This window comes from Artibeus jamaicensis, unplaced genomic scaffold (genome assembly GCF_021234435.1).
Source record: "Artibeus jamaicensis isolate MK-2021 breed Jamaican fruit bat unplaced genomic scaffold, CSHL_Jam_final contig_490, whole genome shotgun sequence".
Lineage (NCBI taxonomy): Eukaryota > Metazoa > Chordata > Mammalia > Chiroptera > Phyllostomidae > Artibeus > Artibeus jamaicensis.
Genome location: NW_026521861.1, coordinates 15,143,474 through 15,160,214, shown reverse-complemented (window position 1 = coordinate 15,160,214; position 16,741 = coordinate 15,143,474). Strand labels below are relative to the sequence as shown.

The following is a 16,741-nucleotide window of genomic DNA, read 5'->3' as shown; positions in this document are numbered from 1 at the left end:
TAGTTATGGAACATTATAAAAAGAAAGCAAATAGCTTTATCTGTTCAAATGAGAATTAAGACACTACGCTGGTGATAAGTTCAATGGGAAAAGATAGAATTAAAAACAGTGTAGCGTGGGTACATAATACGGCAAAAATGAGTGGCGTGTCAGTGAAATTCAGTAACCTTATCTCTATGGATAAATAGAATTTTAGTTTCACCACGATATTTTAGCCTTCTTGAACACGCGGCATAAAAACTAATTATAACTAACCTATGTTTTGCCTACTTGCATACTAGATGCTAGTTTAGATTTTGGGGGGTCTTTTGCCCCAGAAATAACATTGGTCTAGTGTGACAAATACCACATGGGAAGCCCATTATCAAATGAACACGTAGCTTAGTGAATTGGATAGTGTCTCATGTACTGTTTTTAAAAAGTAGAAACCTCATGTCTTACAATCAGTGTCAGCAAAACTACCTTATTTTTGCTGTGTACAATGTGCTTCTGTGTATGGTGCACCCTTATTTTTCTCTCAGAAATTTGGGCAAAAATGTGCGCGCTCTACATGGCAAAATACAGTGATTTGTTTAGGTGATTAAAATGAAATAACTAAAAAGTCATTTTATTGCCTTTCTAGGTGTTCATAATGTGACTGCCCTGAGCAACCTAATAACTTGGCAGAAGGTGGATTATGATTTCAGTTACCACCAGATGGAATTCCCCTGCAATATCAATGTTTTGATTACTTCAGAGGGGAGATCGCTCCTACCGGTATGATGAGTCATTTTTAAATGGAGAGAGGTTATATGGGAAAGATAACTATTTTTTTCTCTCTTAGCTACTGCTTATTAGTAAGTTAAGCTTGTTTTAAAATTTAAACTGCTGATTATTAATAAGGCACTAATGAACTCCCATGTCTAGGCATAAAAAGTAGAAGCTGCCCATAACTTGCTTGATAACGTCCAGACCTTGTTCTCGCTGCCTCTGTCCCACTGTTTTCTGCCAGTCTCGAGTGAGCAGTGTTTCAGAGTTCCTTCTGGAGTGTTCCTGACAATGATTTTCATGCCTTATGGTGAAAGGCTCTGGTATCCTCACCGAGGGTGCGGACAGGGCTCTTAATGGTGAGAAATACCCTCAGGTGTTGGAAGGGCATCGCGTGTCTCAGTGTAGTCGTGTTCACTGTGATTCACGAGAAAACGACTGGTAAATGAGGATGAAAGGGCCTGTTGGGTAAGTTTTTAGTGGGAATGTGTGAGTAAGATAGAGAATACATATTTCATGACTAAGGAACATCTAAAACATTTTAATTAGCTGCTTTGTAGAGGCTGGCTACCTTTTTATATGTTTGCTGATACTGTTGAGGAAACTTGAGTAACCAAGAAAAGGCTAACTTGTAACGATGGCTGAGGTAGGTGTAGTATAACTTAATGCTAAAAAGTAGACCCCTCTCCCGTAATAGTCTCTTCAGTTCTCGTAGGGGCGGTAGAGATGATGTGTCCACCTGCCTGAGATTTTTATGAATTTAGGGACTTGGAAAATACTGTGTGCTGTTCCTCTTTCCAGGCAGACTGCCAGGTCCACTTACAGCCACAGCTGACCCCCCCGAACATGGAGGAGTACATGAACAGCCTTCTCTCAGCGGTGCTGCCTTCTGTGCTCAACAAATTCCGCATTTATCTCACCCTCCTGAGGCTCCTGGATTATAGCATATCTGATGAAATAACCAAGGTAGGTTTGGGGTAAAACAAGGGATTTCCTTGTGTCACCTCGAAGTACTTATTAATCAACTTACATTTATTGTCATGACTGATAAGGTAATTTCGTCATTTGTTTTCTCTAGGTCTGTATACCTCTATTCCTGCCATTGTCTTGTTTGAAGTAGATTTTTCTGTATACAGTTTGAATTTCCATGTCTTTTATACTTTTTTTCTTAGTAGTTGCCCTGGGAGCTACAGTCAACCATCTTAACTGTCTTATTTGGATTAATGTCAGTGTCATCATAATAATACACAAAAACTTTGCTTCTTTACAATTTCCTTCTTCCTTCCTGTGCTTTATTGTCACACAGATTACGTCTTTATACATTGTCCAATCAACATTATCATGGTTGCTTTATCCAGTTATCTTTAAATCAGAAGAAAAAAGTTACAAAGAAAAAGACATTTAGACTGCTTCTATTTACCTTTGCAGTTCCCTTTACCACTGATTCTTATGTGGATCCAGTTACTTTGCAGTGTTCTTTCGTTTCAGCTAAAAGAACTTCCTTTAGTATTTCTTGTAGGGTAGATTGGCTTGTGACAAATTCTCTTAAGGTTTTGCTTATTTGGAAATGTCTTAATTTCTCCTTCATTGTTGAAGACTAGTTTTTGCTGGACCTAGAATTCTTTTTTAAAAGGATACACATATATACCTTCATCAAGACCCCTCCTAGCCCCGGCTGGTGTGGCTCAGGGGTGGGGCATCATCCTGGGAACCGGAAGGTGGCCGCCCGTTCAATTTCCTGTCAGGGCACGTGCCTGGCTTGCAGGGCAGGTTCCCTTATTGGGTGTGTGTGAGAAGCAGCTTATTAATGTTTTTCTCCCTCTCTCTAAAGATAAACAAAATCTTTTTTTAAAGAGTCCTCCAACCATCTTCTGGCCTCTATTTCTGATGAAAGGATTCTCTGTACGAGTCATTTTTCTCTTGTTCTTTCAAGATTCTCTTTGGCTTTTGACAGTTTAACTCTGATGTGTCTAGGTGTGAATTTTTTCACACCCAGTGAGTTGTCCCACTTGGAGCTGAGTCTCTTGGATGTGCAGATTAATGCACATTTTAGGAGAGTTGTCAAGAAATTTGGTGAGTTTTGACTATTGTTTCTTTAAAATTCTTTCTCCCCTTTCCCCGCCTTCCCCCTTTGCTGAGATTGTCCTCCCTCCCTAAGGCTTGTTGTCTTTAATGACTTCTCCGAATTAAGTCTGTGGTTTGTGTTCTTTGTTGAATGTGGGCACTGGAGTCTCTGCTGTTAGCTTAGTGGTGAATGGTTGGATAGAAATTTAATGTCCCTAGATGCCTGGAAGCAGGATGTTGCCCAGTCTCAGCCAAGGGGCCCTGTATCCATGTTGGGGCTAGCCTTCCTTCACTTTCTGCTTGCAGAGTCACAAGGTTATTCAGAGGCACGAGCTTAGGGCCTGCTCAGATGTGAGCATGCACACAGACCTGTGCATGGCATGTGACTTTCTGAATTTCTGGCAATTTATTTTTCACATACATGCAGACATCTCATTCCCTATTTATCCTCTTAAGGCTTTCAGTTAGCTGCTGTTTGCCCCAATATTATCTAGTGCCTGAGGCAGCCAAGATAATAACTGCTCTGGTTGTGGGGGGGAAGAGGCTCTTCACACCGGGCATGCTTCAAGGCAGGTTAAAGACAGCTTTGCAAATGATTCTTCCAGGGAACCACCAGCCATATGATGACCATTCTTGGCCCCACTACCCTCTTTGGGGTTCGCCAGGCTGTCTGTTTCCAGGGCTACTTGGGAAATGGGCTGGGAAATAGGCCAAGTTAAAGTCCTAAAGCTCAGTGTCTGTCTTGAGTAAACGCTCCTCAGATTGCTGTGAAGAGTCTGGTTGATTTCGTTTTGAAGAAGTTAGTGTTGATCATTTTTACCATTATTCCCTTTAATGGTGGAGAGACTTTTCGGAGGCCTGTACTCTGCCATTTTTGCTGATGTCATTGTTCCCTGTGTTTAAAAGCGTCCTGCTTACCGCACACATTGCTGACATGTCTGTTTGCCTGGTCTTCTCAAATGAATCTGAGCTTCACTTTGTTTGGAATACTTTCCTCAGTGGCGTTATCCATATGTATAAAGTTTGGTTACCCTTTCACCCGCATCATCCCGTTTGTCTAAGAAGCAGGGCTGACTTCCTCAGTTAACATCAGTCAGGGACCACATTGCTTCCCTTTTCCCTGTTAAATACAAATGTTGTTTCCTGCTAAGGAATGGTTATAAAGTCAAAATTTTGTTTTACTCTCTTTAAGGCCGTTGAAGACGACTTTGTGGAAATGCGCAAGAACGATCCTCAGAGCATCACTGCTGACGATCTCCACCAGCTGCTCATTGTAGCTCGGTGAGTGTGCCCGTCAGTACAAGCTTGGTTCCAGTGAGGCATGAATACAGCCCCTGGTTTACTTAGGAATAACTGAGGTAGACTTCTAAGAATAGAAAGGAACTTTTTCCTTTTAAAAACACCTTGTGAAGTGGCATTGTGTTTGGCCCATGAATGCTTCTGGGGAACCACCCAGCACGCTGCTTGTTCTTTAAGCTTCTAAAACTGAGTCATCCTCCAAATTTGCCTTAAAAGATTCCTTTGTAGAAGTCTGACTTTGCGTCCCTCCTAGAAATCTTGTCTCCTAAACCAGTATTCCTAGGTCTTAAAAATGAAGAAACAAAGTACCGTTATCAGCCTGCGTCTGGACTTAAACTATGTGTGCCTCTCTCTCTCTCAACGTAGGTTTCTGTCTCTCAGTGCCGGTCAGACCACACTGTCAAGAGAACGATGGCTAAGAGCAAAGCAGCTCGAGTCTTTGAGAAGAACCAGGCTTCAGCAACAGAAATATGTGAATGGAAATGAACTTTAAACATCTGATACCTATGAAAGAATAATGGGCAAATTGTAGCCACATTATTGTACAATTCAAATATCATTTATACCACATTGTTTTGTAGATAATTTGTATCAAAAACCAATGACTTTTCCTGAAATCAAGCCTGGTGACATCTGAAATTTATATCATATTCAGTAAGGGCTTTTACCTTGCTGGTTTTATGGAGCTTTTGGAGTTTGTTTTATAATTATATAAATTAGTAACAATGTACAAAAAATGTATTTGATATTAAAAGTTTAATATTGATAAGATAATGTTGTTGATTATACCATTTCCTTAGCTTCAGCTAAGTCATAGGCCAGACTCTGTTAAAATGCTAGCAGCAATGTCATTTGAAGAAAGTCGTAGCAATTCTAAAGTCTGGAATTGTTCACTTCAGATTTTTACGTCTTTCCAGTTAACAGTGGATCTGAAGGTGTTTAGTGGTTGAATGTTTGGGAAATGAAACCACAGAATTTCACATGACTTCCCAAACATCTGATCATGGGACCTTTTTCCTATTTGATAGTTGTTAACCTGCAGAACTGCCTTTCATGTGGCAGTGGCTCCCATATTTCTGGAGTTCACAGACCAGTAATGTTCCTCAGAGATTTGAGATGGACAAGGTCACCAATTTATTTTGCCAAGTTACCTGAAAGAAATCACTGTGTTATCACCATTATTTTTTTCATAAGAGGAAAATCTCAGAATGAGATACTCCTTTAAATGGAATAAATGTAGCTTTTTGGAAAACAACAACAACAACAACGACGACACTCCGTTGTCCTTATTTTTCTCATTTCACCCCAGAGCATTTGGGAACCACTGTTTTACAGGACACATTTAAGCAAATTCTGCCGTATGAAGTTGTTTTGCCCAGATATAAAGAGAGCGCAAAAAAAAGTTAACTTTTAAAAAGAGCCTTCTTTAGAAAAAAAAGATTTTAAATTCTTTTCCTAATGCCATTTAATTGCTTTGATGATTGTATTAGATTTTGAACTTTGTCGGCTCAACTAACTAACATTATCTGCTAGTCTAGAATGCACTGATAAAACTGTAAGCAGGGTTTTCCTCAGACCAATTAGTTTTTACATAAGTTTAAATGAACAAAAATATTATTTATAGCTAGGAAGCAAATCAATGCTGTACAGTATAATTATGGAATCCAGAATGTTTAGGAAGGTTCGAACATTACTTAAGCAATCAGTGGTTGTATATAAAGACTAGTTTCTTTCAGTTAGTAACTTACCTGGTTGGAACATTAACAGTTCAGTTACCAGTCCCTCAATTCCACCCCCCAGGCCTAAATTGACATTGCTAACCAAGGAAATGGGGCCAGCTTTGAAAATCAAGGAATTTACTATGCCGAGCAATTGAAAGTGAAAACTTACTAGTTTCACTTTTCCTAAACTCATATCTATTTTTATAAACTAATGTAAATAATCATTTAGTATTCTGGACTGGTTTTCATTTTAATAATTCAGACTAGACCAGGGTTGTCAAACTCATTTTCACCAGGGGCCACATCAGCCTTGAGGCTGCCTCCAAAGGGCCAAATGTAATTTCAACTCTTTAACTTTTAAGGAGTAGTTGCTTTTATACAGTCCTAAAATTATTTCAGCCCTTAGAAAGCAACTGTGAGGCTGATGTGGCCCCCAGTGAATGAGTTTGACATCCCTGAACTAGACCTTCTTTAATGAAAACTCAGTGAATTTATGGGAATAAACTTCAACCGTAGATTAGTTACCGTGTGTTTACTGTACCAATGTGAATTATAATTTACCAGAGGAGTGCAGTCTAGCAGAAAAGTTCCCTTGAAAGGAAAACCTTTCAAAGAAAGAAAACTCATCCCACGTGATCTGTGTGGAGGAGATCCCGCTGCCTCTTGGTGGAAAACCACGTCCTCGGACTCACGTCCCACTTGAAGGGGGTAGGACAGGAGAGACCTCCAGGCTTCAGAAATCCTTTCCTCCCCTGCTACACACGTGGACATTACAGCTGTCGATCTATCATGACGTTAATCTATTTCCATCACCAAGAAACTGTACAGACATTACTGTAACTGGAATTAAAAATCACCTTCTTAATTTTAGTTTTCAAAAATCTAAACTAATTTCAAAACTAATTTCTGTGGAGCTTAAAACACATTTTATTTATTTTAAAATCCAAACACATTCATTTTCAGTGTTTGGATTTTAAAATTTGATGGTTTGTGATCCATTTCATCATTTTTTAAAATGAAAACACTTCAAAAGAGTAAAATATTTGGAAAGGCTGGGACCAAGTGTTTAGTTATAGAAAACTTGCTTATGAAGTCTTTAATCTGATTCAAAAATCAAACCCTTTAAAATGTTACTGAAGGAATTCTCATACATTGTCACTTTAAATTACAACAGTACTTTATTTTTAAATAGTCACAAGATTTGATACTTCACACACACAAAAAAAGATACCACTAATAAATAACAAAAGTGGAAATACTCATCAAAGTTACAACAGACATAATGTTTAGCTGAGAATCACTTCAACAGAGTAAGGCTCTAAAGATACCAGACAAACCAATACTTGTTCGGAATAAACTGCAACTTCCTTAGAGTATGGGGCTTACAGAAGAGGCCCTGTGTCCATGTAGTCAGGTTTAGTCATAAAACCAATTTTAGCACAACTGTGTTCAGACTAGGTTTCAATAGTTGTAACAGTCTATATAAGATGTTAAGGAATGACCCCTACAAAAAATTAGAACTTGAAGACTTAAGAATTAATAATATCCAGTGAGTGTACATTCTTACCTGAAAACAGCAAAATTAATAGGTGCTGGTATTCACATCGGATGTCTCAGGTTTTGACTGACATGTCTTAATGCTCCTAGATTTTGGGGTGTACAAGGTGGCAGAAAATTTAAAATTTGTTTAGAGGGGGAAAATTAGGATTAAATGGGCAGACATTTCCTGACTATACCAATAACCTTCAATTCTTCATAGGGAATGGTTAAGCCATCAAAACAAAACTGAGTTTTAAATGTCCAAATGCTTCTCCGTATTAGTAACACTTTAAACTCACTAAAAACTAAATGTATTACCTTGTAGAGGTAACACAGAAATTAAGAAAAATTATAAAATGCTAATCCCTAAATGATCCATGACCATCCTGTGTCCACTTCATCCACTCAACCCTCCCACCCCACCCACTCACCCACTCACCCACTCCCAGAAAGGTTCAGATTTTTATATCCCAAAGTAATCTATTCCTGAATTACCTTCAAAGAGACAATCTGCTCTGTAGTGTATCAGCTACTCAGGCCTACACATTGTAGGACGATGCACTTCTGTTGTCCTCTCAAATTTAGAAACCTCTGGCAACCTTTCCCAATAAACAATTTAAAATCCCTAGATTCAAAGTCAGTACAGGTTACGTGCCCAATATGTGAAACTTTTTTTTTAAAGGGGGTGGATTAAGTAAAAGCCACAAGATTCTTTGTGGCTAAAAACTAAATCTGAATTATTCGCGTCTGGCATTGCGTAAACATATTTCTAAGTTCATTCTGCTGGACTTCATTAACCACTTCAGGCTCTGCTGGGCTCTTCTGAACCTTGGCCACTGCAAAGCTGATCCCCTGGGTTAACCCGGCCTGGGTTATGTTGGCGACCTGGACCATGGAACTCCGGATCTTCGCGAAGGGAGACACTGCTCTGCTGCCGCTGCTCTCTGAAGGAGAAGGAGTTACATGAAGTCCTGTCTCAAGTTCAAGCATGCTGGATCCAGAGCCAGGGTTCTTTTGAGATACCACTGAATGCACTGGTTCAACAGACAAAAACTGTGGGCCTGTTGCAGAAAAAGACACATCTAATTGAGATGGTCGAGACGGTATCTGTTCCATCGATTCAGATTGGGTTTCTTCATTAGAAACTCGACTGGTCGTTTGATTTCCTTCCTCACTAGCCTGCTGAGAAACAGATCTGGTTTCTGATAGTTGGGTCATTTTGTTTTGTGCATCTTGTACAAATCTGTGACAGTAAATATCCACAGGCTTGGCAAAGCCAGTCAATGTGTGTATATAATCAGCAGAAGGACTTTTTTTCAAAGGAGATTCACAGCGTTTTCCATGCTCACTTCCGTGAGCAACAGTAATCTCTGAAGGGGCATGAATGCTAATGTCAGTGCTGCTGATGGACTGGGATCGACTGCCTAACCGAGGTGCTGACGCAATAATGCCACAACTGGGAAGAACATAGTCTACTGGCCCTATGTTCTCTAAAGAATTAGCTGGCTGCCTGTCCTCGTCAGACTTGGAATTTGTAAGGAATTCATCCGAGTGGTAGGAGTCGTTATCCGAAGACATTTCCCCATCAGACTCTGCCTGGACTTTATTATCCATCACACTTGTGTTTTCCATGGTTTCAAGACTACTATCTGATTTCCAAAGATTTACTTTTAAGTTTGGTTTTAGAAAATTAACCTTCATTTCAGGTTTTGCAAAATTTCCTAGCCTTCGTAGATTGCCAATATTTACATTGGATTTGGTCTGTTTCACTTTTTGATTTAGAGATGAAAATTTGCTCATTAAAAAATTTTTTCCTTGGGCCAGAGAGCCTTGGTTTTGAGATCTGATGCCAATAATGTCTTCATGAGGTTTACTGCTCTTCCTACAAATTAGAAGAGAAAAAAGTTAATTTTCCCTGGAATTCAACATACTAGTTCCAATTATCAAAGTGAAAACGCTGTTATTTAAGTTGGCTCCAATTTCTTGACAATGGTGCACTGCTAATTGATAAACTCAGATAACCCCTTGGAGTTGATACGAGAACAGGACTGTGCGATAGAAATATGTGAGCTGTATATGTAGTTGAAAATTTTCTAGCAGCCATAATTAAACATGTGAAATGAATTTTAACAGTACTTTACTTAAATTAAGCCAATATCTACAAACTGTTGTCATTTTAGCAGATAACCAGTATTTAATACTGGTTATTAAAGAGAACGAGGTACATCTTACTCTTTTTCGTACTAAGTCTCTGACACAGTCGGTGGGCAGTATTTCACAGGACAGCAGCAGAAGCCTCTACATAACATTGGTGATCGTTCCCAGGCACGAGGGGAACCTGTGGCCTGGCTGTGTGACGCTAACCCCAAGTGCAGCAAGGACAGAGACATCTCCCACATGTGCTGTCCTCATCTTCCTCAAACAGGCATCACGGGTGACACAGAGCCACGCTGGGGAAACACTACCACATCCGCAGCGTCCTAATCCCACTCAGTGCAGCTCTTTCTGGTGGGCTTCAGAGTTGGTCTCTGTCTGCTGCTGCATACTTGCTTTAACTGTATTCTCACAGGCATTCAGAGAGGAGGAGGAAGACTGGAGGAAGGGAGGGAAGCTTCCTGACTGTTAGCTCAGCCCACGTTTTTGCACATTCTGAGAATAAATTTTTCTCAAAAACACCAAAAAAAACCCACACCCAGAATTCAGGCTAATCACATTTCAAAGGCTCCACATCCACGATCTAAATGGGCCACGGCAACGCAGACTAGAAATGGGAAGACCCACACACTCATCTACAGCACTGTGACTACAGCTGTCTACGTAGATCCCAATTTGGCTGAATTCAAGTAGAGGTGGGAGGAGGAAGAATGTCATTTGCTGGTGTTTCCTATGGATTATCTGAATTTATTTTAAAAGATTTGGGACATTTAAGACAACTAAACTTAGCAGTTTCTTTGGCATCCCTTGTAACAGCTACAAAGAACTGTGCTTTTGCCACAGGTATCTCAAACGTTTGACTCTTGGTCATGAAACTTTCATAAAAATTACATTAAAAACTACAGAAACAATTCTATTTAAAAAAACTAGTGTTTCAAATATACTGGCTATTTTCTCTACAAAGTTATTTAAATTTGAGTGCTCCCCCTTTGAGTATATTTTAAGTTTAAAAACATACCACTTGGGGCCTTAAATTTTAAGAAAAAGTTACACTTCTTGATCCACAGAAATGTGATACTTCCCTTTCTCAATACCAACTCATTAGCATAATGTGATCCCCAGACCTGTGCAAATACTTTCAAAGAAGACTGTGGATAATAATGTCTTTAATCTTGAGAGTAAATCAAAGGAGCATACGCACCTCTCCAGTTTTTTCTCGATTATAGGTACATCTAACCCCAGGGCTTGTTTGGTGATCTGTAGCATCTCCGCAATGCACTGAAGAGTATCTGAAACCCAAATAAAACTGCTTGCCACTTTCACCAAAAACATACAAAAAAAACAGCAGTTCTAACTCAGAATCCTAAATGAAATCTGTGACCTTCCAGTCAAATACACATTTATTTATTTGCTTCAATTTATAGAAAACTGCTACTTATTTATTAACTCCCCCACTTAATTCAGTAATCTAAAACCAACTTTAACAGAAGAGTAAATAAAGAGCAAAGGAACCAAATCAATTGCAATTAAGTGCTGGAAGCCAAGGTAATAGCTGTGAACAAGACAGACATGGTCCCTGACTACTATCCACTTGAGGCATATGTGGTGGAAAAAGCCCAGCATCCACATGGCCACACACACACACACACACACAGAATTCCCATTATAGATTCCCTTGCCCCAAACTACATCATTAGTTCAAGTAATCTCCCTGCCTTGCTGAGAACAAAGTTGCTATTTTAAGGTCTCAAATCACAAAGCTATTTCTCTGGATCATTTAGTTGGTAATGGCATGTACCCCCCGATTCCATGTGGGCTTATAAAAGCAGATGAAAAGTTATCACTCATTAATTTCATCTCTCTTCATTACCTTTCCCATCCTCTTCTGGATTGCGCATTACAGCTCTCAGGGTATGGAAATAGCCACTGGCTTCTTTGCATCTATAGTGCAGCCGCATGCAAGAGAACTTTGGCTTTCCAAAAAGAGTGGGTTCAGGACCTGAAGACCCAAATGAGTATGTGTAAATGTTTCACATGTACCTTCTTCTAAATCTTCGAAAGATATTTAGCACCTTTATCTTCATAATCTAAAAGCACTCAAAATATAAGCTTATTGTGACAATTGGGTTTGATGAGACTATTCATCAAAACTTTTTCAGTCTCAAATATTTAAGCTTTCTTGATCCTGGGTTAATCTTCACAAGTACTAAAAAAATAGTTATTAGATTATATCTATCACTCATCTCTAAAGAAAAGAAAGGAGTCCTAGAAAAATAGACTACTAGGAATATCCCTTTCTGGGTCTAATAAAATGTTATGCTGACGCCATATATAATCTGACCTGCTCTTGAAAGAAACAGCATTTGCTTTCAATGACTTGGTTAGTATCTTAAAATTTACCTATTTCTATTTTTTCCAGGTCTTCTAGACTTAGTCGTTGGTACTGGTTTACTTTATCAACTTCATCATCGTAACTAGATAAAGGAAAAGGGATTAAAAAGAGGATTAAAATCAAAGGCATATTTGTCTTGTTAGCAACTTATCAGTTGCTAATAGTAGCAACTACTATGTAGTTAAAAATCTTCCATAGTGCAATACCTACAGTTAAGTATTTTTAAAACTAGATGAAATCAGATTAACATATACATAGTTAACAGCTAAAGGAAAATCAGTTTATAGATCTTACATTACAGAAATCAATTCATAGGAAAATAATTTAAGTTTTATAAAAACTTATACAAAACAAAACCCCCAAAACCTAAACCTTAACCTAAAAGGAAAGCAGAAAGTAGAGGTACATATACTGAAGCTATGTATTTGTAAATAATACAGCAGATAAATTACATCCTAATCAAGAAGGAAAAATCCATGTGATCAATGATTGTGACCAACAGGTACCTGGACCAATGACTAAAAAGAAAAAAGACAGTTCACACAAGGCCGAAAAGAAAGTAAATCCTAGGGAAAGGCAAGGCTATGAGGAAGTACTTGTGTTTTTGCTAGTGGCACTGTCTGGCAATAAACCACAAAAGTCATAACACTCATTACTGTAACCAAGTGATAAAACCAAAATGATAACTTTATAGCCAAAGAGAAGTACATGTGTGCTCATGTGTGCATGAGTGTCCTTATAAACACACTCACAAAATGATCAGCAAAAAGTAGCTGTCTGTATCATTCACTATAGTAAAAAAAAAGTTACTTTAATGCCTGACAACGGGGAGACATTTAATTAAGGCACAGTAGTAAAAACAATGATATATGGTCATTAACAATAAAAAATAGGTGGGACACATCAAAACTCAGGAGATATATAAGAAACAATACTAAATGCTAAAGAAATATTACATAACACATTAGTACAACTATAATATAACATTTTCAAATTAATAAAAGTCTGAGTGATGTAACAGTTATGTAAGGTAAAGGGGTTCAATGACATTTCTCAAAATATGTAACAAATCCAGATTCTTAATTTCCTAAAATGGACATTCACTCAGATTTAAAACCAAAATGAAAAGCTTTGAACCAATAAGCCACTTACTAGGCAACGTAGTAGGCCGAGTTAGACAGGAGCAACAGCACGTCCACGTCTCTGTGAGTGGCGTCAATGAGGCTGAACAAACACGACACGAGCCATTAAGCATTTTTATTTTCATCTACATTTCTGCCAAGCTTATTTTTACATAAAGGACTGGGGGAGGGGAGGGAGAAATCAAATAATCAATGCATCTACTTCTGAAATTAAATGTGTATAATCTATCCATTTGGAAATTTTTAAAGGAGAAAAAGGAATCCAGCTTGGGGAGGGTGGAAGGAAGGACTGGAGCTGCAGAGAGGTCCCTTCTCAGAGGGGTAGGAGGGAGGAGATGGAAATGGAGGGGAATGGATAATAGGGGGGCAGGCAGGAGGGGAGACTGGGCTATAGTAAAGGGGGGAACTGGAAAGAAAAACGTGATGTTGAGAAGAAAGAAATCGTCTAGATTATCTCACATGACCTAACCTCTGAAATGACACTGCACATTAAGGAAATTTTTACCCTCATGTAGAATACATCCTTTGAAAGAACTTTATATAAATATAACGTGCAAAAAACGGAATTGAGCCCAAGCTACTTTGCACTTTCCTTGCTCTAGATTAATTTACTTGGCTTTTAAAGAACAGCAAACATTTCCTTATTCTATGTACACTTTGCCATATTTACCTGAACTCTAAAACCAAGTATCAAAATAAAGGTTAAACCCTAGATGAGTGTTGATAAACCAAAAACTACAGTAAAATGTACATATTTTACTGTACAATAAAGATTGCAAATAAGAAAACAGTAAAAGTATAAAATCTAAAAATAATCAACTGATTAACACAGGGAGAATGTGAACTCAAACAGAATTTTTAATCTAATATTCACTAATATTAACAACAGCCTTTCCAAACAAAAGGTAGAAATTAACCTGTGTCCTTACATAAGTCTCCAAATTCCACCATAAGAGTGGATAATTTGGCCTCAGAATTCCGTACCTATTTGCCAATACTTATCAAACTACTACTGAAAAACAAACGGAAAACTCATGTGTACAATGATTTTGAGTCACGTATTTAATCTGCGTCAGAATGAGGTCACTGTCTAACCCGTGCTGCAGAGAAAATTTCACCAAAAGCTTAAACTGCAGTGTTTTACATTAGCAGCACCATGTTGCAGTGTAACTCTAATAGTCTTAATCTAAAATAACAAATTTCCAATTTTCACTTAATGAAATATACCCAAAAATACAACGAATAACGTAAGATGCAAAGAGCCGATAATATGCCAATGGGTCCAAAATATGAGCACCAATTAATCAATCAAAGGAAGGAAAAAAACATAATTTCAAAGACTCCAGTAGCTTCACCGAGAATACAGAATAGCACTATAGACTGTAATTTAGTTTTACGCATCGATACTTACGTGCATTCTGAAAACTGTTGAGTCGAGCGATAAAAATTACTACGTCACAACACTTACATGAAAAATATTGTACTATTAATTAGTGTCGCCTAATCCTAGTTTCCTAATTCGACATTAATATTTACATCAGTCAGACGTGATCCTCAGTCAAAAACATCATGTCCTTTAAAAAAAACACTTGGCACAGCACAGCACAGGCAGTCGCGACAAACGCCATCCCTCCCCCACCCCCAGTTTACTGGTGTCCGCAGCAGTAAATACTGAACTTCCCTCCCCGCCCCCCCCATAAACAAACAAAAAGACTCCCCTCCCCACAAGAAAAGAAAGAAAACCCCCTCGGGTACTGCACCCCTCCCCCCCCATCTGCAGCTCTGAAAGCTGCTCTAGTCATTTTTGTTTTCCCACCAATCGGTCAGGCCCTCCTTCCACACCACGAAGACAAAAACGGACAGGACCACATGCAGCCCAACCACCGCGACAATGGTCGCGTAAAAACCACTGTCGTCAGGGGACATTAACAGGAGAGTTTGGAAAAGGAGTAATTTACAAGAAAAATATAACCCCACAGGAACTTTAACCATAAGTCCTGCAAAAAGGAGAAAAATCTTGAAAGTTGTCGCCAGGCTGCTGCCTTCAGGCTTAGGCTCCGTGGCTTTGCCCGAGGCATTGGCGGACCGCTGAGAGGTCGGCGGAGGCCTGTGGGAGCGAGGCATCTTGTCAGCCCGTCTGTCCGTCCGTCGGTCTACGAGTCAAAGCTCACAGTCACAGCTGCCACAGCCACCAATCACACCTACAACGACTGCAGCGACTGCGGCAACTGCGGCAACCACAGCGTTGCCGCGCCAAGCCACGCCCAGGACGACGGCGCTTCTGCCCGCCCACTTCCGCCACGGCACATGGCAAGTGCGCATGTGCGGCCAGTCCAGCTCAGAGGGACTCTCAAGACCACAGACCACAGCTCCACGCAGAAGGGGCGCTGAGGTAGTCACAGGTTCCACACACCCCACCCAACCTTGCCAGAGTTCACAGGGGCCTTAGTGAAGGCCTCTGCCCACTACTCCAGGGGACCCTAGCAGGTGGACTGCGTCACCAAGATCGAGCATCTGTACCCTGCACTGTCACTTGCTTAAGTGTTGCTGCCTCGCTACTCCACTAAAACCGGTAGCGGGAGTGGTGATCGACTGCCCGTGTGTAAAATGCCTTGGACAAAATAAAGAGTGGGCTTTGTGGAGATGCTGAAGGGCACTCAGGCAGTGCACTGATCTCCTTTCCCACTTAAGATTCCTCCCCTCGCCCGGGTGCACCGCCAGGTGCTTACTGGCTGTCACTCAAGTCAGCTTTTCCTGCAGCAACTGGTGGTGCAAGTTAAAGGGCGCAGAAAGGCTGGAGAGGTCAGAGGTCTGAGCTGTACACGCCAGAGGCTGTCCACAGGGAAATGAAACTCTGAACAGAGTTTGAAGAGAAAAAAGGCGTGGGGCTGCAAGTGGGCACTAGGTATGCTCTGAGAGCAGAAACCAAGCAACTGGCCAGGGCCAGGCTGGACGGTTCCAATTGGAGGGCTAGGAGGTTAAGGAAAAGGTAATGGCAGCCATTCCTGCTGCCCAGCGTAGGGCTGTTTGTAAACTGCCTGCCGTAACTTCCTGCCAGATATTTAAACAGGGTCGTGACTACAGTGGGACTACTGAGGCACTGGCCGCTGGCAGTCAGCTTTAGACATGAACCATTTTGGTCTTTTCCTATCTCACTTATCTCCAAAGTAGAAACAAAAATACTTGATCTAAGGAAGACGACATTGACAATCATGCCACCTTCAAAAAACTGAAGTGCAAAGTTAACACACAAGCAAAATGCAGGCATGATATCTGCAGTTATTTCTGAATGGGAATTAGAAGTATTACCCCTTCTCTCTTTTGGTGCTGGATTAAGTTGGTCTGCTATTTTAAAAACAAAAAAACCAAGGAACATGAATCAAAAAAATTTTTACCAAATGGCTTATAAGAGCACAGAAATATTCTGCTAAATTGTGTGAGAAAAACCTCATCTATAAGAGTCAGCAAGTTGTTCCATACATATAGTATTGACTACGAAACAAAATTCATGAAATTATAAAGTCATAGAAAGTTTCCTATGAACCTACAGTAAATAATTTAAAATTTCATTTTAGTATATGTAAATAATACTTTGCAAGTAATTGTTCTTTCTAGTTTGTTTTATGTCTCTTTTATTAAAAACACAATAAATGCAGCCCTGGCCATTGTGGCTCAGTTGGTTG

At 39.7% G+C, this 16,741-nt stretch overlaps 2 protein-coding genes across 3 annotated transcripts in view; one reads left to right on the top strand and one right to left on the bottom strand.

Annotated features, from left to right (window-relative positions):
• Positions 1 to 8,155, top strand: part of MCMBP (minichromosome maintenance complex binding protein) — a 29,483-nt gene extending 21,328 nt beyond the window's left edge. Inside the window, exons 13-16 of the mRNA XM_037164843.2 lie at positions 623 to 756; positions 1,549 to 1,713; positions 4,004 to 4,092; positions 4,477 to 8,155. Of these exons, the coding sequence (XP_037020738.2) occupies positions 623 to 756; positions 1,549 to 1,713; positions 4,004 to 4,092; positions 4,477 to 4,603 (515 nt within the window). The 3' untranslated portion in view covers positions 4,604 to 8,155. The remainder of the gene's footprint in view (positions 1 to 622; positions 757 to 1,548; positions 1,714 to 4,003; positions 4,093 to 4,476) is intronic.
• The window catches only part of INPP5F (inositol polyphosphate-5-phosphatase F), a 67,546-nt gene continuing 58,210 nt past the window's right edge, over positions 7,406 to 16,741 (bottom strand). The window contains exons 16-21 of one of the 2 annotated variants that reach the window (XR_005085196.2): positions 13,069 to 13,140; positions 11,925 to 11,998; positions 11,395 to 11,523; positions 10,726 to 10,813; positions 7,866 to 9,252; positions 7,406 to 7,474 (exon numbers count right to left, since the gene is read on the bottom strand). Coding sequence is in view for 1 of the 2 variants with exons in the window: in XM_037164841.2 (XP_037020736.1) it covers positions 8,097 to 9,252; positions 10,726 to 10,813; positions 11,395 to 11,523; positions 11,925 to 11,998; positions 13,069 to 13,140 (1,519 nt within the window). In the remaining variant the exon portion in view is untranslated. Of the gene's footprint in view, positions 9,253 to 10,725; positions 10,814 to 11,394; positions 11,524 to 11,924; positions 11,999 to 13,068; positions 13,141 to 16,741 lie in introns of both variants that reach the window. The other variant, XM_037164841.2, reaches the window with a different exon arrangement.